The sequence below is a fragment of the Malaclemys terrapin genome, chromosome 4, assembly GCF_027887155.1.
Source record: "Malaclemys terrapin pileata isolate rMalTer1 chromosome 4, rMalTer1.hap1, whole genome shotgun sequence".
Taxonomy (NCBI): domain Eukaryota; kingdom Metazoa; phylum Chordata; order Testudines; family Emydidae; genus Malaclemys; species Malaclemys terrapin.
Window position 1 is genome coordinate 38,862,723 of NC_071508.1, and position 20,949 is coordinate 38,883,671.

General features: G+C 48.0%; 1 protein-coding gene across 5 annotated transcripts in view; it reads right to left on the reverse strand.

The window, feature by feature from the left end:
• PIDD1 (p53-induced death domain protein 1) overlaps nucleotides 1-20,949 on the reverse strand; it is a 44,048-nt gene that overhangs the window by 14,780 nt on the left and 8,319 nt on the right. For 3 of the 5 annotated variants that reach the window (XR_008444945.1, XR_008444946.1, XM_054028694.1), the window contains exons 5-15: nucleotides 20,431-20,485; nucleotides 19,604-19,805; nucleotides 18,171-18,299; nucleotides 16,544-16,723; nucleotides 13,341-13,488; nucleotides 6,234-6,369; nucleotides 5,382-5,532; nucleotides 3,744-3,867; nucleotides 2,365-2,483; nucleotides 1,451-1,558; nucleotides 63-268 (exon numbers count right to left, since the gene is read on the reverse strand). Coding sequence is in view for 3 of the 5 variants with exons in the window: in XM_054028694.1 (XP_053884669.1) it covers nucleotides 63-268; nucleotides 1,451-1,558; nucleotides 2,365-2,483; nucleotides 3,744-3,867; nucleotides 5,382-5,532; nucleotides 6,234-6,369; nucleotides 13,341-13,488; nucleotides 16,544-16,723; nucleotides 18,171-18,299; nucleotides 19,604-19,805; nucleotides 20,431-20,485 (1,558 nt within the window). In the remaining 2 variants the exon portion in view is untranslated. The remainder of the gene's footprint in view (nucleotides 1-62; nucleotides 269-1,450; nucleotides 1,559-2,364; nucleotides 2,484-3,743; nucleotides 3,868-5,381; nucleotides 5,533-6,233; nucleotides 6,370-13,340; nucleotides 13,489-16,543; nucleotides 16,724-18,170; nucleotides 18,300-19,603; nucleotides 19,806-20,430; nucleotides 20,486-20,949) is intronic. The other 2 variants (XM_054028695.1, XM_054028696.1) reach the window with 2 other exon arrangements.

Sequence of the window (20,949 nt, forward strand, 5' to 3'; positions counted from 1 at the left end):
TCCCCCCTGGAGATGTATGAGTCCCTGGGGCCACCATATCGACCTCTGCACACACGGCTCACCTGTGGTTGTATCCTATTCGTTTGATCTGCTGATAGGGCAGCCCCAGGTTCAAGCCAATAGTTTGCCAGTCGGCTCCAATGCGCCCGGCGATGCCAAGCAGATTAGCTTGTGTCAGGTAGCCGGTCTCGGCATTTCCCAGGTTCAGAGGAGGGAAGGAGAAACCGTTCTTGGGCTCTGAATGCTCACCCAAGCGGGATTTCAGTTTCTGTTTGATGGAAGAGAGAGTGACAGAAGTACTCCTGGCTGAAATGATTTCCTTTTAAAGGGGCAGTGCCAAGTCATTTAGTTGAACTTTACTTCTCCAAGGTGCAAAGAGGTAGATTTAACGTGGGCTCTAGGGACCCAATTGGGAGATGTGCTGACCACCCACTGTTTAATGGACTCCAGTGAGAGCTATGGGTGCTCAGCATCTCTGCCAGTCTGTCCCGGAGCACCCACAATCACAGCCTGAAGCAGGAAATCCCTCCTTGCCCTGTCTTTGGAGATTCACTTTTCATTACCAGTTGTTTCCGCAAGCATATGTCCCTCAGCGTTCAGAGAGCTCTTATTCTAGGCCCCAAACCGAGGCTGTATCAGAAGTGGGGTAAGCCTTACGGTGATGTTCAAAGTAAGACAACAATATTTACTGGTTCGAGCCTGCTCAAGAGAAATAAAACTTGCCATGACACAGCTTGGCCAGCCAGGTCCCTTTAAGGCACCCTTGGCTCGTTCCAGCACACTTCAACACAATGGTTTCATCAAAATGCCTTTGAGCTGCCATGCACTGGACAATCCACCTTCCCAACAATACCCATCACCAGGGTATTCATATGCAAGACAGAAACTGTGCTCAGTTCTAACCAGCTTCCTCCTCCTCGAGCGCCCTCGTTCACTCAGAGCAACAATCTGTCCTCTGAGACATTTCATCACATCCGTGCCAGCTCAGAACAGTGCAAAATGGAACAGGACAGGTAGGTGGATAAACTAGAGAGAGATGGGGAACATTTCCAGTTATACACTTCCTTGGGGAGGAGGGGAGCAATCTCTCAGTGGTGGGAAAGTGCCAATGGCTGTTTACAAGAGCTTTAGAAAGCTGGTGCAATTGTGCCTGGTCACCTTCAAGTGATCTCACCACCAGCACCCTAATCCACACACTGAAGACACGTGAAAGCACATGTACAGCTATTCTCTCCTTCCCCCATACACTCACATGGCTGCATGCGCACACACTCCCCCTTTACAAAGGAAAAGAAATTCTTCATTTTCCATCGTGCAGTTTCTGACACCTCCGGCTGTAGTCCATCCCACTCTTTTCGGGGCTAAGTATGGGAGACTTCAGCTTAGCAGACAGACACAAATGTTTCCCCCATCCATGTTCGGCTTCCCCTTAGGTGACCAAGTAACTCACAGGCAATTTGATTGGCAGAGTAGCCAGCCAGTGGGAGTCGGGCCCTTTCCTCTTCTTGGTGGCATCTTCAGGGACATTGTCCGGAACTTCGCCACGATAGAAGGAGACCTTCACAAGCAGGAGAGATCACAGAGTAAGACCTAGATGGCATTTCAATGGCCATGTCTATCTATAAAAAGAAGAACAGGAGTACTTGTGGCACCTTAGAGACTAACAAATTTCATGAGGTTGATGGATTTCCATTCCATACGGCTAAATGCAGTGCCTTGCATAATGACAAGTTTCAGAGTAACAGCCGTGTTAGTCTGTATCCGCAAAAAGAAGAACAGGAGTACTTGTGGCACCTTAGAGACTAACAAATTCATGAGGTTGATGGATTTCCATTCCATACGGCTAAATGCAGTGCCTTGCATAATGACAAGTTTCAGAGTAACAGCCGTGTTAGTCTGTATCCGCAAAAAGAAGAACAGGAGTACTTGTCTATCTATGCGGCTTGTTTTCCATTTGGCAAGGATTACGTAGGACGTTTCCCACCCAGTCCCTACAGGAGACCACACAGTCCCCACTTGGAGTGCCATCTGCAGTTTGATTGAGTGGGTGCCACTGGCAATAATACAAGGATCCACCATAGAGTCCAGCCCCTTCTCCCTTACTGCTAACAGACCAAGAGTTAACGGCAGGCAGATAGCCCTGGGCACCAGCCTGGGTGATGGGTGACCATTAGTATTCAAGCCACTCTCTGTCCTGTGGGCATATTTTACAGGTCAGTCTTTGGGTGAGGAAAAGCAGAAACTCGATTCACTGACACACTCAAGGCTGAGGCGCTGCGGCAAGGGCTGCCCCAGGAAAGCCAGTGACTGCAGAAAAAGAAAATGAGGCTCTTGGTCCGGTAAGCACTATCCCCAGAAACTCACCTGCCCTCTCACAGCTTGGCCTTTCCTGTCCACTTCAGCAGTCACATAGATTTCCTTCATGTTCTTCAAGTGGGAGTAAAAGATGAATGAGATCCGTCCGTCCACACAGTCTGGGCGGTCTGAGCGGAGCCAGGGAAAACCAATCAATCAATCAACTGATGCACAGAAAACCTTCCTGCTCCTAGGCAAGGGCTACATCAGCAGCTTCCCAGACCAAAACCCATTTCTCCCCATTTTCTGGCTCATCCCCTTCTGGGACAGGACTGCCACCCGTGACCGCAGAGGAAGCAGAACATGCAGGAGCAAAAGGAAACCAGCCACCCGAGGAAGAGGAGTTGCAAGGAGTGTGAAGGGGGGGCGAAGATGTTGAGGTTAAATATTGCATCTGTCCTTCCCAGGAACGGGTCACTAATGAGCAAGGAGAACCAGCTGGAAAGTTACTCCTGTTTACACAAAATAAACCATCTGTCTTTTTTACATTTCCTTAATGGGGGGGAGGGATATATGTGTAGGGATAAAGGAAAACATAATGCTGCATATGTTGCCTCAGGATTCCTATACTGTACCACCCTGCCAAATGCCCGTGACAAAGGGTAGGTGAGGGCTTCTGGTGCCCTGAGACTAGGCTACAGAGTCCTGTGTAACTTAGTGGTAAAGGGTCCGATTTTGGGATCATCTACCCCAAGGCCAATCAAGAGTGACTCTATTGTCTTTGGTGTGTCACAGTGGAATTACACCAGGGTATCAGAGATCAGAAGCGGGCGCAGAGTGCAGCTCTGATACCCCTTTCCACCTGGCTGCCCCAGGATACCGTCTTGTAGTTTTAGTCCCCCGTAAATGGAGTTAGTGAGAGAGGGAGATAAAATGAGGACGGCCAGCAAGACAGATAGGCATTTCAACTCCACACAGGGATTTCTCTGGGCTGGACTGTTCCAAGGATTTTCTCTCCATAGAAATGGCTTTGTATGTAGACTACATCAGAAATGGATTAAACTTGTTAGATCAGCTAGCATGTGCTAGTATAAAGGTCATGTACACCGCTGACCTATGGAATAAATACACTGTACTAGACTGTAGCCCTCTGGGGCTTGTTGTGGTTTGCTATGAGGAGAGTAGAGTTCAGCATGGTCCTGAAAACAGCAATGGAAGCAGTGATTCCCTAGGGAGAATTCACTTCCAAAAGCATGTCCTGCAGTCCTCTCATTCTGTCTCCAGAGAGCAGAAGGACCGCTGCATTGCCCATTGGTGGATCAGCACAGGCAGCAGTGCTAAGCTCCGTTTGCCAGACCAGCTAAGCGAATACAGAGTGGGAGGGAGCTGAAGGTGAAAGGGACGGAGGAAAGAAGGAGAGCAGATTGGACAAGAAGGCTCCACCATACCAGCATCGATGTTGATGCCTCCCTCGAAGGCTGCAAAGAACTGCTCCCCCTCAAACAACTCCACAATGTCAGAGGGCTCCGGGCCCTGGTAGCGGTCATGAAGCTTTCCCAGAACAGGATCGACCTACCAGGGATGAAAGCAACATGGGTGTCTGTTTTGGCTTTGCACATTCACAGCTCCCACCCCACCCCCCGAAATGGGTCCAAGACATTTTTCTCTTGCACTTTCAATGGAAAGAGCTTATTTTTCAAAGAAAAAATTAAAAACAAAAAATGACCATTCCCCTAAAGGTCTAATCTGTCATTAAAAAAGTCACTGTAGCTAAGAATCACATGGCTCCCTTGGCATGCTTATAAAACACATGGCATCCATGCACACAAGTATGCACCACGGTTTGTGGTGGGAGAGAAACAACTATTTATGTTTGCCTGGCTGTCAGAGGACTAAATACCGGCATGGTCTGAACTGTTCCAGCCCACGCTGGACTAGTGCCAGAGTGGATGGTACTGCCCAAGTCTAGCTGGCCCTCCTTTTCTTACACTAGCAGGGTGCTGAAGCATATCAGTTGTAACCTGGCTGGTCTAATTCCATTTTCAGCTCTGGGGAAGGAAGCAGAGTGTCTAAGCCAAATACAAGTTGGGCCAAACTTCTATTTAGCTCAGACTCTCTCGACTTTCTTCCCCAGACCTGAAGAACTCTGTGTAGCTCAAATGCTTGTACCTTTCACCCACAGAAGTTGGTCCAATAAAGGATATTACCATGCCTACTTTGTCTCTCATATATCCTGGGACCAATGTGACTACAACAATGCTGCAATCAGAGGTTGAAAAGTCCTTCAGCATCATTAGCAACTGTAGTGTCTGGGTGTTAGAGCAGATTAATTTTAACTTGTCAGTAACCCTTCAAAACCAAGAAGTTATTCACTCTCCTTTTCCCCGAACGTTTAGTCGTGGGGAGATCTTTTCCACACATAACTCCTGTGCTACAATGCCACTTAGCTGAGGCCAGGATTGTTGTCCCTCTGCTGAAAGCCTCATCCTGGGGTAACAGCATGCAAATACACAAAGATTATAAGCTCTTACTTCTCAAAGACAGGTTGAGTTAGGCTGATGCTGTACAACATATCTCATCCTGCACATGGATTTGTAATATCCTACCAGTGAACCCTCTGGGACCAACTTCCTTGTTAGGAAAACAGACTCCTGGTGCCACTGAAGTCAAACGGGAGTCTTGCTATTTTAGCTTCACTGAAGCCAGGATTTCACCCCTGACGCCCAAGGCTTGATGTTTCCCTTCCGGTGTTTATCAATGTGTTTTATTTCAATACTGGAGCCCAATGCACAAGAATTATACATAAGTGGGACCAGCCCAGGGGATTATAATGGGACAGCACAGCTTTCACCATTAAGTCGTCAGGCTGAACTAGACTGGTGATTGTTGCACCAGACAGCTGTGTGAAATATGCTGGTGTCCCCGGCACAAAAACCACCATTGCAACAAGAACCCTCAATCAATCAAACAGCCGAGGGCTAAAGGGACAGAGACATTTGGGGAATATGCCAGGCACAATAGCTCCCATCACCCCCTCTCCAACAGCTCTGGATTGAGGCCCCTTGGCAGGGCAGCGCATGCAGTACCTTGTGCTTGGGGACACACTGCAGCAAAACTTGCTCAGGGTCCTTCTTCCTCTGCAGCGCTATGAAGTTCACCTGGTACAGGCGCAGCCTCTCGTACACCTTCCTAGCGATGCCGCCGATGTAGGTCTTGGTGGTGTACCACAGCCAGTACCTGGGGAAGGGAGCAAATGAGGCAGGGATTCCTCTGCCAGCAGAAAAGCCAAGGACGGGAACCTGAGGGGGTGGATCTTAAAGTGACGCTTCCTTTTTATCAAAGGGGAAAGACAAAAATTAGGAAATTCTGGATTTTGAGGGAGCTTAGTCACAGGCACCATCCTGTCCCCTTGACACAGGTTATCCTCCAAAAAGCAGATTCCCAGCCCAAGAGTGAGTGAGAGAACTTTCAAATGAGGGGCAAAGTTTCCATCAGCAGCCTATGGACGAGGGAAGGATTCCGGCAACTGGGAGGAGTGGTGACCAGGAACCTCACTATTGAATGGATATTGGTTCTGAGTGGGAATGTACTAGCTTGAGCATGGCCCCTTCAAAGAAACCTGGCCTACAAGGGCAACCACAAATCTGCTCACTGCAATCCGGTGGGACATGAAGTGAGGAGATATAGAACCCTGCCGGGACACAAAACCAGCTTTTTTCCCCAGTGCGGCTGTATTGTGTGCCAAGGAATTGGGACCATTAACTGGAGGTATAAAGCTACGGCATTCCATCCTTCTTAAGGGGAAAGAGTAACCCTGGCAAGTCGCTGGAAGGGAAACTGGGAACAGCGGCAGCACGGCCCCTGGTCTGAGGAAAGGTGCAGCTATACATCTTCTAGCCTCTTCTTCAAACACTGTCCGTGAGTGGGTCAGAGCTCACCAGGAGAAGTGGGTGACTTCAAACCGGGCGTAGAGGTGGGTGAACTCCAGCACCACCTGATTGGTGATATCATCCCAGGTTTGGGCTTGCAGGTTGCCGTGAAGAAGGTGCAGCTTGGAGCGATCTAGGGTGAGACCTAAAAATCAAGAGACACAAGCCTGTTTAGTTTTAGATGAACAGAGATTTTTTTGCCTCACCTGTTGCTTTACAAATCCAAGTGCAACGCAGCTGAAGCCTTAGGTAAGTTTTTTTTTGTTTTTTTAAGCCACAATTGCTTACATTTGAGAAATGCCAAATTCCGGCTCATCCAGGGCACTTCTTTGAAAAATATCCTGAATATCTGATTTGCTATTCCAGTGGGATTCCCAGCCTTAACATGTCAGCCACTTGATTACCTCCTAAGCAGATGGATTGTATGACCTAAGAGGTATTTTTCTACCTCTGACTCCTTTATGTTTGTACAGCACCTGGCACAAAAAAGCCCCAATCCTGATGGGGGCTCCCATGTGTCTCAGGAGCCTCTTGATGCCAACTGGCAGGGAGCACAGGAGGTGCCTAGGATTTTAAAAGGGCTTCCCTGGGCCCGATGTCTACATAATAGAGTGCCAAAGGGTGGCATGTGAAGTCTCTACCAACAACCAGTAACACAGTGGTCATCCTAATCACTGTGAGATGTATGTACAAATACTATTTAAGGAGTTATGTATCCATATTGAAAAATACATTCCTAAGATATGCAAGTTACGACAGGTCACCAGAAGGTGATAAACGTGCTCCTATCAGGCAGGAGGGAAGAGACATGTATCTGTCTAGTCATGTGTGTATTGTCCGTTTCCTAGTGGAGAACTAATTACAGACTGAACCAAATGTTAAGAGATTGTGAAGTTGACAAGAAAAAAAAAAAATCTCACGGGGGGAAAAAAAACAAACAAAAAAAATCAATCAGCATGGGAAGCATCTTGTTTATAAGTAGATTATAAGTGTTTATAAGTGAAGTCATGAAGGTATCACTGGGGGTACAGAGGTGCACCCAGGATCTTTCACTGAGAGGGCAAACTGAAGGGCACAGCCAAGCCTGGCTGAAATACACTGGAAGGATTTGGGGTGAGCCTAGCTCTAGAAGACATAAAAGTAACTAGTTAAATAACTCTAGGCTCTAGAATGCGAGTTCTGATTTTACTCTATAGGCAACCTTTTGTTTCTAATACGCTGAGACTTGCTATCATGTGACTCTTCTCTGTGTTAAATACACTTGTACTTGTTTTCACTGTAATCAACGGTACAGTGCTGTGTGGTAAGTGGAGCTGTGAGGTGAGGTGGAACTGGCAAGCTGGAGGACGGGGGGTACTGTTCCTTTGGGAGCAGTGGATCTGTGAATTCTGTGAGTATCCAGTGGAACAGGGGTTGGACACTGCAGGGGGACGCTTGGAGGACTCAGGGGCTGGCGTGTGCCTATTGTTACCAGATTTGTCCATTACTTTGGGGTATGCTCATTTATTCGGGTTACACTTGGGTGGGGGGTGTCTGTAATTCTATCAATGTACTGCTTGTATCACTTGTGTTCTCATACGGAGCTCTACTTCTCCCTTCTGCAAGTCCCCTCCCAATGGAGCTATCCTGCAGGACCTAGGTTTCCTAGGGCTGGGTTTCTCCAGCCCCAAAACCAGATGAACACACCCACACACATTAACAGAGCAAGTCTGAGCAGACCGGGTCAATCAGCAGTGTCAAGCTGACCCCTTATATGTCTCTGGACTCACTGGGCTGGATGAAGCAGCACTTTCAAGCTGCCTCTCCTTACATGCCCCTGGGCTCCATGGACTGGGTCAAGCAGCACTTTCAAGCTGTTACCCCCTTATGCATCCCAGATTCAGACTGTCCCTATCCCTACTCTCTCATCACAATTGTACTGGCAGTAACCTACTTGATGAGCAAACCCTACAGTATTTTGGGCACTGCAGGGATCTTTAGCTTAGGTAAAAGAAGCGTTGCTGTAGAGTGAATGGGGGAAGCTAAAAACACAAAAGAGTAAAGTTCAGCAAGAGAGAGAGAGAGAGAGAGAGAGAAGCAACCAACTTAACCATAAAAGTTATTTACTAAATAATAGTGATAACTACACAAGGAGGGCTAAACCAACATAACATACATGATTAAAAGGTTAATACCTAAGGTAGAAAGGAAAGTGGGGGGGGGGGGGAAAGAGAGATCTCACGCACTCCATGAGGCTTGAACTGGTCAGGGTTCCCAGGTGATGGTGGTAGCTCAGGGTCCTGAATGCTGGAGACAGGCAGATCCCCCAGCACAATCAGTCAGGAGAAGATGGAGTCCCAGTGGAACTGATGCAGAGTTTGGATCTAAGCATCAGAACACTTATTGGAGGGTGAATAGGAATTTTTGTAGAGAAAACAACACTAGATTTGTTTCTAGGTAAACTGATGACTCAAGGGTTTTCTTTAGGCTAGACAATAGGATCTGATCACTCTTGGCTATGGGTGGTGTTTTCTTCCAGGGAGCTCACAATGCAACTAGGCTGCTTCAGGATTTTGGATATCAATCAAGGATTCCTTACTAGAATTGGTCTGATAACTGCTGAGCTGAGTGTGGGCAGGCATAGGTTCATTAACATCTGGAGCAGAGATTCCCATGATGCAGTGCATCCCTGCTTTTCTGGTCCCAGAGTTCAGTGCGGTTCTCTGTTCTCCATTCTGTACGCAAATTGAGATGTCCCCCTGTCCCATCTTTCATGCAGATGAGGCTAGGGGAGTTGTCTCTGTTCTTCATTCTGTACACAAATGAGATGTCTTAATCTTGTCACCCTTGTCAGGAGGGGTCTAGGTGTGTCTCCCAATGCCCTTCACTGCTCTCTGCAAGTTTTTTCCTCTGATGGGTTTTGGTTTAAGCAGAGGCTGGGGGGAGGGGGTGTCTTTCATGAGTCAGGCTGGATACTGCACCCTGATACCCCAAGAATACAGGGCTGACTGGTATCACTATCGCTAACCTGCAGAGGGACAGCAGAGCCCACATGGGCTGAGAGGGAAGTGCTTGTGTTGCCCATGGCTGGCAGAGTTGGGGAGCTGACCCATGGCAAATACAGACAAGGTTTCCTCACACTAAGGGCAGGGGGAAGCGAGGTGCCTCACAACCCTGAGTACCCCTGGGAAGCATCACAGCCCGTTGAGTGCTATGCTAATAGAAACAACAAGAAAGCCAAGGGAGATCAAAGGAAAACCGGAATTAATAGGCTTAGACAAGTGAAATGTCTCCATTTGCCAGCGTCCCCTCCTACGCACCACCCCCATCTCATCCAGAAAAATGTCTCTGTGAGCAGGAAATCAATTTAACCAAAGATAAATTAAATTGTCAAGGCAATTGTCTCTGTGTGCCATTTCAGTTGGCTGCATTAGGCCTCACTTCCTGTCCTAAGCTACATTAAGTGAAGTTTGAGCCTGGATGAATAGTGACCACGTTATACCCCCATGCAGACAGCAACAGGCACTCTGGGAAAACCTGAACATTGGCTTCTTGCTAGGTTGTTAATGCTCTGGGGCAAGAACTGTCTCTCCTATTACTCATCTGGACAGTGTCTAGCACAATCTCAATTGGGGTCCTTGTGTGATACTGTAATAATAATAATTCTAGACTGGGGGAATGGTGGCTGCATAGCTTTACAGCTCCCCCCCTCACCTCCTAAAGTCCACAACCATTGGCAATTGAATCACTTCCCCTCCCCCCATCTAATATTCATCAGAGATTATTCTACAACTCTTTGCTTTTAATTTAATACTATTATGGATGCTGCTCCATCTCCAGATTTTCTATAAAATCCCCAAGAGCAGAAGCTGTCAGACAACCCTCTGGCAGCCAAGATGGCTGAGCAAGGAAATGCTGCCCCTCCAAGACTAGCAACACCAAGAGATTCAAGGGATCAAATCAGGGACTCAGGAGACAAAAAGACAACAACAACAAATATATATTTCTATATGCCGATGACATTCTCCTGGTTATTAAAAATTCCAGATCCATTCCAAACATCCTACAAATGATCAATTTTAGCAAATTCTATGGCTCCAGTACAAACTGGGATAAGTCTGAAGCAGTGAAGATCCCAGGAGATCTAGTTGTAAGTGGCTTCTCCTATAGGGACATGTAGATGTTAACAGACAAACCTCAGATATCTTGGCATCCTATTCCCAAAGGAAATTAAAAACAGTCAAGGATAACCTCGCCCCGTTAACCATGTAAATAATAAGCAATTTAAATAGATGACAGGCACTACCTCTCCCCCTTGGGGGAAAAATAAACAATTAAAATGGATGCCCTTCTCAGGAGCCTTTTTATTTTGAATTTCCTCCTTATCCATAGTCCTCCCTTTTAGTTTACCAAAATCGACATGGTCAGGTGCTTTCTGTGGGGTGCTGGTAACAAACTAAAGTAGCCTTGCAAAAAGTACAGCTCCCTGTCAAAACACGTGGTTTGAGATTTCCCAACTTTAAACTTTACCACCAGGTAAACATTCTTAGCCACGCAGCACAGTGGCTCCTTCCCTCATGCTGTCAAGCCCCAGACTGGCTCCAGCTGGAAGCAGAATTGGTTGCTCCTTTTCCTCTTTCCCTTTCCCATGGTGTTGCACACACATTACTACCGATTCGCTAAACAACAATTACCAGCTATTGTGGAGGCAAAATCTACTGGCGTAGCAAATCTACTGAATTTAAAAACAACCCCCTTCTACATACCAGGGTCTAGGGTTACCATACATCCTCTTTTTCCCGGACGTGTCCGGCTTTTCGGCACTCAAACCCCCGTCTGGGGGGGAATTGCCAAAAAGCCGAACATGTCCGGGAAAATGGTGGCTCTGCTCCTCCCCTGACTCTTCGGCTCTGTTTAAGAGCTGAGCTGCCCGAGCGCTATGGGCTTCAGGCAGCCCCCTTGCCTCCGGACCCCAGCCGCCGGGCGGGCACTTCCCCGCCCAGGCTCCGGCGGCGCAGGGTCCGGAGGCATGGGGGCTGCCCGAAGCCAGTAGCGCTCGGGCAGCCCGGTTCTTAAACAGAGCCGGGCTGCCCAAGCGCTACCGGCTTCAGGCAGCCCCCATGCCTCCGGACCCTGCGCCGCCAGAGCCCGGGAGGGGAAGTGCCCGGCTGGGGGCGCAGGGTCCGGAGCCAAGGGGGCTGCCCGAAGCCCAAGCGCTACCGGCTTCACGGTTTGCCGGGCAGCTCCCAGACCCTGCGCCCCCGGCTGGGCGCTTCCCCTCCCGGGCTCCAGTTGATCTGGGGAAGCGCTGGCTGGGGGCGCAGGGTCTGGGGGCTGCCCAGCAAACCGTGAAGCCGGTAGCGCTCGGGCAGCCCTTTCCCCGTGGCTGGGAGTGGGAGGGAGGAGGGGGCGGAGTTAGGGCGGGGCTGAGGGTGGGGAAATGGGCGGGGCCAGGGCCAGTGGAGGGTCCTCTTTTTTTATTTAATAGATATGGTAACCCTACCAGGGTCTCTATCTAACCTGAAACTCTAGCAGGCAACCCCATCATTTGGAAAGTCTGGATTAGGAAAGGGATTTTGACTATCAATATTAAAAGAAAGGTTCAATCTAGAGTCTAAGAAGGAGTGGCAATATATCCAACTTAAACACACCATCTCCCATCTGTTTGGCCTTTGATACCTGCGATGCCTCTGACCCACCTGAACTGCTTTCATATCTTCAAATATTACTCCAATTGCCAAGACCTATGGCACAACACTATATGCACACTTGGCCAGCAAATTTGAATTCAATATAGATTGGAGGAGGAACTAGGCCAATTACTGTCTGCTCATCAATGGAAACGAATTTTAGCCAGTGCTTCAAACTGTTCCTTGGACCTTCATTTAAGATTAATCCAGCAGAAAATCATACAGAGGATGCTTTGGATCACTCTCCCACTGTTCAAAACAGGTGCCACTAAGTCAGACAAATGCTGGTGCTGTGATTCAACAGGTGCTAATTTAACCCGTGTGCTCTGGGAATATGTATGTTTTGGGCATAACTTAATTGCAGAGTTAATTTTTTCCAATGAAATAAAATTGGGTTACCAGCTAAACATGTACTTTTAAACCTAATGGATGTTAACTAGAAGCACCTGAAAAACTGTGGTAAGCAGAGCACTAATAATTGCTCAAAGGCTAGTACTACAAAAATGCAAATCCAAAAAAATGACCAATTATTGAAGACTGGAGCATAGACATTGTAAGCCTGGCTACGATGATGGGCTGAGATTTTCAAAACAGATTAAAGCACTGCTTAAAATCAATGGGAACTGGGAATCCAAAACAGCCATAATATTTTTGATGAATACATTGTGAAATGTACCAGAGATCACCCTTATTGGTCTAGATCCTGTATTAAAAAAGGCCACTTCCCAAGCATCACCAGGATGTACCCAGTCCAGTTTTGCTTCACCTTTATTAGGTGAATATTGCAGCTAAAGAGCAGCTTGTCAGTCTCTGATGTTGGTTCACAATATAATCAATCCATATTCTGCGCACTGCTGGAACCTACATCTTTACATTTCCTGAATTGCTAGCGTTGGAAAGCCTGATTCTACTTGCAACTCCAATGGAGTCACTCATGATTCACACTGAGATCGGAATCAGACACCAAATTTACAACCTTACCGTTGCTTTCATTTACTCTTGTGCATTTAAACAGTATGTAATATTTGTGAAGCATTTGGGGAGCCAGAAGGCATTAAATCAAAAGAGAGCATTTTCTGTAGATGGCAAAGTGTTTTCCCACCTCCCCAACCTCTTTTGATCCGTTACTCTGGAATGAGGGAGGAATATCTTGTTTCCATGGGATGGCATTGGTGTCAGTATTTCTTTATGATGAAAGAGGACCTATCCCACCAACACACCTCAGAAAGCTGTGGGAAATATTAGCAGCCTATTACAGTTCTTCTACTACTGATGTACTAAGATTTGTTGTTAGGAACATCAGGGTCCAATGCACAAACCCTGAAAGGTGCCGTTTGTTCACAGTTTAGTTTATTACATCAATTCCCTGGGGGAAATGGAAAAATAACCTACCAAGTAGTATGATTTTAGCACAGCTTTCCATTGCCATTTCTGGGCATATACTAACCTGTGACCCCTGGAGGTAGCGGGAGCTGAATTTTAACTGGCCTGAGGAAATCCACAGTGGAATTCTGGGAGAGGCAGAGCAGGGGACTGGCTCTGGACTCTGGATCATCTGTGATCTCTGCCAGCTCCTCTGCCAACACTGGCAACACCTGGCGGTTGAACAATAATCAAATCAGCTTAACGTCTGATGTCTGAATACCTGAGTTCATTGAGGCAGAAAGAGGGCAATGGCCCTGTGATGTTATCTGATTAAAATATGACCACATCGATCATTGTTGCAACCACTGTTATATATTTGCAACAAATCTTGTACAAAGGTCATCAAGTGAGGCGTCTATGAAAAGGTTATGATTTGCTGGTTCTGATTATGCTATCTGTATGCACGTATCACTTTTGTATTTGAAGTTATGAGTATTGGCTCTATACCTGGATTTCAAATGTTTGCTCCTGGGGTTATGCCCATAAGGTATTTAGCAAGCACATCTTGGAGGGACTATTCAAATTAAGTGGCTCATCAAGAAACACTTAACTGACAATGGACCATGGGAGACACCCATCTACACTGAATGGACTGTCCTGCGGATGTTCCATCTGAAGTATAGGTAATGGCTTTCTGCAATGACTAGGTGAAATGCAGGGACATGTGACTTGTCCATGTGACTCCAACCACCATCTTGTTACTGTACTTTTCAAGAGTAAGAACAAGGAGATTCCCGCCACATGGCAGAAGAGATAAAAGGCCCTGGAAACTCCTCCATTTTGCCTCTTTCCTGCCCAAACCTCTGGACCATGCCAATGGGAGCATTCTAACCAATGGACGGAGGACTTTCCAATGATTTGGAAGCAGCCAGAGACTTGACTTACCAAGCCAGTAGTTCATTCCATTACTGCTGCAAGCCTGAACCAAGGAGGTTCATTTATTATATGTATTTGATTCCTCTAACCAATTTTAGCGCTCACCTTTCTTTCTTTTTATGAATAAACGTTTAGATACTAAAGGACTGGAACCAGCATGATTTTTGGGTAAGATCCAAGTTATATATTGACCTGGGTGTGTGGCTGGTCCTTTGGGATCAGAAGAACCTTTTATTTGCAGAGATTGGTTTTAAAGAACCACTCATCTCTAAGTCTAGTGTTTTCGGTGGTAATACAAGGACTGGAATGCCTGAGGAAACTGCTTTTATGACTTCTTGTTAGCCAGGGTGGTGAAACAGAAGTTTACTTTTGTTGCCGGTTTGGTATATCCTATGAGGGATTAGCCACCAGTCTTGGAGTGTATCTGCTGTATTTCTCAGCAGTTTGTCCTGAATTTGGCACTCTCAGTTGTGACCCAAGAAGGCACAGTTACAAGCCCCAACTGCTCAAATGCCAGGCCTGACTCAGTGGCACTGGCTGGCTGCCAAGTGGGAGTGTGAATCCTAATCACTGAACCATATTCTGCTCAGAGTTATACTAGTGTAAACTTGGCAAACAGGGCCCTGATCCAGATTGAGTCTTCTTGGTGCTACTGTCACACATTTAATTAAACAGCTACCACGACCACCCCCCTAACTTTAATGGGGCTGCTTCAGAGTTAGAACAGCACGAATAAGAGTAAAGTTTAACCCTCTGAATCTCACTCGCTGAACTGGTCTGTCATGCTTTTCGTTCTTGGAGACTGAGCAAGAGGCTAAAGCTGCACGTCCCTTGACAGTGCTGCCTGCTGGCTTATCAAGAGCCTTGGTAGCAGGGCTCTGAGCAGAACCCCCTTCAGCCTTCCCCACAGAAGGACAGAGGGGCCAGGACTGTATCAAGGACGGTTGTATGGGAGAGGGGAAAGAGACAAGTTTGTTTATGTTTTTTTAAACAGGGTACAGGATTGGTCTTGCCAACTCCCCTGTCCCACAAGCCCCAGACTGTGACCTGCCCAGATATATTTATAGCCTGGAAAGGTCAAAGCCTTGGGGAATGTGGCAGGAGGTGGGGGACAAAAAGGGAAGAACATTGCAAATTATTGCCATAATGCATGAGTGCAGAACTCCTCAGCACCCAGCACACCAGCTGAGGTCAGTGGCAGCTGCAGGCATTCAGCACTCTGAGAAGTGAGGTACTCAGGGCCCAACCTAACACCTATTGACTCCACTGGGTATTAAATCAGGCCCTACCTCTGCAAGATGTGCTACGTTTCTCAAATGCAGTCACCACAGGCTTTTCTTGCCGTCACAGCCGCCTGGGCGATAACGAGGGGGTGGGGATGGGAGGCTCTGCAAGGAGGGGACGGGCCCTTCCCCCCTCTGGAATTACAAACACCAGAGGAGCAGACTGTCAGCATGAGTTTCCCATCTTCCTGTGGGCGGTGGGGCTCAGGCTTCTGGCTTCAGCCCTGTGGTGGCAGGCAGCAGGCTCCGGCCGCTGGTCTTGGGGCTCACCAATCCCCTCATCACGCTTGGCCCCCACTGCCTCCCTACCCACCTCCCCATCCAAGGCTTAATTTGTCCCCCAGCTTGCCAGGGCTGAGTAAGTCTGCTGTGAAAAGTGATATTTGTATGTTTGTTAATATCACTTTTCACTGCTCCCAGCTAGCTAGCAAGTCTGTTGCTGTGAAAATTGATATTAACAATCATACAAATATCACTTTTCACAGAAGCAGACCTACTAGCTAGCAATTCTTAAACAAAAAACAGCAACCAAAAAAGCAAAAGAAACAGCAACAAAAAGACAAGAACATGCAAAGCACCTTCTTTGTGTTTCTATTCTGTTTAGGTCCAGTAAAGAATAGAGACAACTGTACGTTGTTATTATTATTGAGTCTTATTATTACATTGATTTGGACTTGTATGTGCGCATATTTATTTGTTTTTCCTAAAGTTAACTAAGTTTTTCGGAAAAATTGTCAAGCGGCCACCAGCAAGAGTAGGTGGCTGCATTCTGAGGCCACCAAAAATTTGTTGGGAGAAACCTAACAAGTTACAATGCTTCACATATGGCCTATGTGAGTGCTAACCCCTGCCAGACAGCTAATGACCCAGCCCATTTCACAGTGGGGGAAACTGAGGCAGGGAGGCTCTGTGATGTGCCTAAAGCCAAGTCAGACCCAGTTCCCAGGCTGATACTTGACCCAACCTTCTTTCTCATTTAGTGCATGTATCCTATTGCCTACTCATCTCCAGCACAGGCCAGCAGTAATACCAGAGCTTGTGTTTTAGTTTTAACATGTACACACACCTGCAATGTGACGCTCCGAGTCTCCTCTGTGACTCCAGGAGGGAAGGTCACTTTGATGCTTGGATCCACTGTGGAAAAGAGCAACGTCCCCTCTGATGGGACACTACATTTATTCTCCACGAGCCGAGAGACGACCAGGAACCAGGAGAAGTGGGGGATGCTACAGCAAGCCATGTGCTTCTGTTACAAAAAGGTGGGGAACAAAGAAAACACAGCAGAGTGACACGTTACAGTATCTTTCAGACACATTGATTGACACCAGTTGAAGTCAATGGAGTCACTGAAAAAAAAAATCAAAAAAAAAAAAAAAAAATCAATGGCTCATAATGTTTCATCGCTATATATGCAGATGTATTGTACACATTTAGATGCAAAGAAGCACCACCAATAAAGCCTATTTTCTTAAACACCTGAGAAGATATTTTCACCATCAGAGCTGGCATTTGAGGTGACTTTTCATACCCCACTCCTGGTATAAGTCACACTGTACACACTGCAGAAGCAGCCTAGACATTTTGGACATGAGAGCCTGCAGCACATGTTGTGCTCCCGGGATTGATTGCTGGTAGGGAGGTAGGGAGAGCACAGATTCAATTTAGCACAGTACCCCGCAGCACTTCACAAAACATGGAGTAAGATGAGGTCCCACCCTAGCAAATCTTTCAGTCCAATGCCAAATTGAGATGGAAAATTGCATTCCGGAGCTTGTAGTCTCTAGGACAACATTTCTCAAATGCAGCCACCAGGGGCTTTTCATGCGGCCACAACAGCCTCCTGGGTGGTGAGTTCTTGACCCATCTTGGGTGGAGGGGATTTGAGTAGCAGGCTCCAGTGGTGGGACTTCAGGAACCTGGCCATGAGGCCCTGGCCTCTGACCACGGGTACTGACCCCGCCCCGGCTCTGGCCGTACAGCCCTGGCCTCCAGGTGCGGGGCTTCAGCCTCCAGCCCCCAGTTCCAGCTGTGCGGCGGCAGGCGCTGAGTCCCGGCTCCAGCCATGCCCCGCCCCGTTGCCCTGGATCCCCACTGCCTCCCCCTTCGGCATCTCCATCCGGGGCTTAATAGGTCCTGAGGCTCGCTGTGAAAAGTGATACTTGTATGTTTGTTAATATCACTGATCACTTTTCATAGCCTTCCAGGTAGCTACTAAGTGTGCTGTGATATTAACAAATATCACTTTTCACAGCAAGCCCCAGGACCCACTAAGCCCTGGATGGGGCAGAAGGGCCGAAAGGGGAGGCAGCATTATTTTGGTTATTGAGTCTGCCAAAAAACCCTACAAATACGCATTACAACGATTTGGCTGTGAATCTGTGCATATTTAATTGTTTTTCCTAAAGTTAATGAAGTATTTTAGGTAAAAAAAAGTGTCAGTGTGGCCACCAGTGAGAGTTGGTGGCCGCACTCTGAGGCCATCAAAAAGTTTGTTGTGAGAACCCCTGCTCTAGTAACCACGCCTCTGTATTAGAGATGAGGGCTGCAGGTGCAATCATTTTATACCAACTGGACACATCTCAGGTTCATGAGAAGCTTCCAAGCTGGGGACTGGACAAAGTCAAGTCCTGCCCCCTGCTGCAAGGCAAGTCAGATCTCCTGCCTATGACCAGGGGTTAATCCAACCTGCTCACCTTCGGCTTTCCTCTCCGCTCCACCTTGGTTTGCAGGTCGCTCCAGCTCTGCCCATTGAAGGTCCGAACTACCACTTCTCGCTCACGCAGAGTCTGAGGGGAGGTGTAAGGCATCCAGATCTGCACCTCCTGGCAGGGGACAACAGGGCATTGCCATGAGACACCAACAGAACGGCACCCCTACTCTAGAGACACACGCTTACCTGGGCAAGCAGGGGAGGCCAACGTGATGGGGTGTGGCAAGCCTCCGTGCTCCCCACTCCCCGCTGGAGGCCCCACTGCTCTGCTACCCACCACCCCTGGAAACAGCTTTCTGAGAGGAAAAGAGCAGTGAGCACTAGATCTCTAGGCTTACCTAGGGAAGCATCGCAGGAGCAGGCATTGTGGGAACCATGGAGAGCTTCTTCTCCAGCAACACCCAAACAAGGCCAAAAGAAAAGGAGCTGCCTGCTGCTAGCAAGGTAGTTCCTGGCTGGAGACCGTGGTGTGAGGAGAGATGCTCTCTAGGCTACAGACCAAGGAACCACACTGGGCCAGGGCCCATTGCTGGCCACAAATCGGCGGATGAAGCTCAGGAAGAACCCTGCTGATTTAATTCTGGGGAGGGAATTAAGCCCCAGAAGGGTAAGAAACCATTTGATTTATGATTGGCCCTGAAGGGCAAGGGACTGCTTCTATCCAAGTTGGCTGTACCCTAGAAGGGGTCTGAGCTGTGTGACCCGGCCAAGCCACAAAAGCCCCAAAGAGGTAGGCAACACCACACCCAGACACTGGGGGACGCTACAAGGGTAAGTGCGATCCACCACAGGCAGATTTTAGGCAGAGAGTGGGGGGTGGTTCTGAAAACTTCTCTCTCCTGCAGCCCACCAGCCCCAGAGTCCGCTGCCCCCAGTTCCCTGGCTATGCTCTGGGCAATGCTCAGGTGGGGATGTTGTGCAATGGCCTCCCAGAAAGGCCAGTGAGCTCCTGTTGGCCATGACTGGCTTCACTGGACTACTCATGTAAGCGTCCATCAATGGGTCCTTTTCCTGGCAGACGGAGATCACCCCCAGGAGCTGGCTCTCTCCCTAGGAGGAGTTCATGAGCTGGGCGGGAGGAGGTTCTCATTGAGAGACCAGCCTGCATCGTAGCAGAAGGGATGGGGAAGGTGCGGGGACAGCGTGCTGCTGGGGGGAAGACACTGCCCTTTTGGGGATTTGCCCTGGTGCTGAGAATCCCTTTCAAGTTTGATCCTTGAGGCGATTTACAATCAGCAATTTGTGGTTCAGGGATCCCAGCAGTCAACATACTGAGGCCTGGCAGCCCCACAACATGATCCTTTCAGGTCACAAACAAGGATTTTCTGGCCTGTCATATTTGCACATATGGACCCAGGATGGGCTATAACACACAGAGTTCTGCCCAGCCCCGTCCTGCCCCTCACGTGTTCTTACCTGCTGGAATACAACCCCATGAGGCCGCAGCTCCAGGACTTCACTCAGCAGGATGTCATGGTGCCTCAGTTTCACCCACTGCGGGTCAGGCGAGAGCGTTTGGAAATGGATCGTTACTGAGGAGGTGGCAGCACCCGGGGGGAAGTAAAACTGGATGCCGCAGGCCAGGATGACTTTGCAGCCATCGGGGGTCACAGTAAAGCTTATGAAAAAGAAGAGATGCATGAATGACATCTTGCAATGACTCGCATTGGTGTATACAGTGTTGCTGTAGCCGTGTGGGTCCCAGGATACTAGAGAGACAAAGTGCGTGAGGTCATGTCTTTTATTGGATCAACTTAATCTGTAACGCACTAACCCCCCTTTTTATCCTATGACTACAGGGCTGTTAATGGGCCACTTCAACGTGACTGGTCCCTTAGAATATGCACTAACTACTTTTGCTAAAAAGCTATCTGTTCCATCTTGCATGTAGCTGTGACACTCCCCAGACCTGAGGAAGACCTCTGTGTAGCGTGAAAGCTTATTGCTCTCACCAACAGACGCTGGTCCAATACCCACCCTGTCTTCCAGTGACATCACACGCCCTTAAACTTTTGCTTTCCTGTGTCTTGTGACTGGCAAGACAAACTCCCTGAACATAATGGAGTAAAACTCTGACTTGTCTATTTGGACTGGAAACAAGTTGGGGCAGAGACTATCCCTAATAATGTGTATGTACAGCACCTAGCAAAATGAGACCCTAATCTTGACTAAGGCATCTAAGTGCTACTGCAATACAAAATAATAAATAGTAACAAAAACAACAGAGACACTGCGTGAAATACCTGTCCTCATTGGGTACAAGGAACACTCTTCCTAGCTCTCCTGAGCTGGATTCATCTGCAGTGAATCAGAAGAAGAGAAGTGAACAGGGGTGGGTAGCAGGCAGGCAGGAGGCAGACAGTTCATTGATTTGAGGGGTGCAGGTGATAAAGGAGCATTCCTCTTGCAACACTGTGCTCATCAGGGGCTGGATCCAAATTCCAGTGAAGTCAGTGCGAGATTTTCCATATCCCCCCCATGGGCTTTGTATCGGGTTCCACAGGAGGATGGACAGAGGTCAGTGAACTTTTGATGCATCTCTTTTCCTGCACTTAGCAGCTGTTGGCTGGGCTGTACTGGCATCGCTGACTCTTCCCTACTTCTGCCAGTTTATGATCTAAATAGCAGATGCTTTTCAGGATCTTTTTGCTTGCAGCTTGAGGCCTTTCCCAAGAGGCTGACTTCCTTTTGCCCAGTGACTCCCCCACAACCCCACTTCTGCATCACCAGCAAGACCTTTCCAATGATCAGGCTGAGCAAAA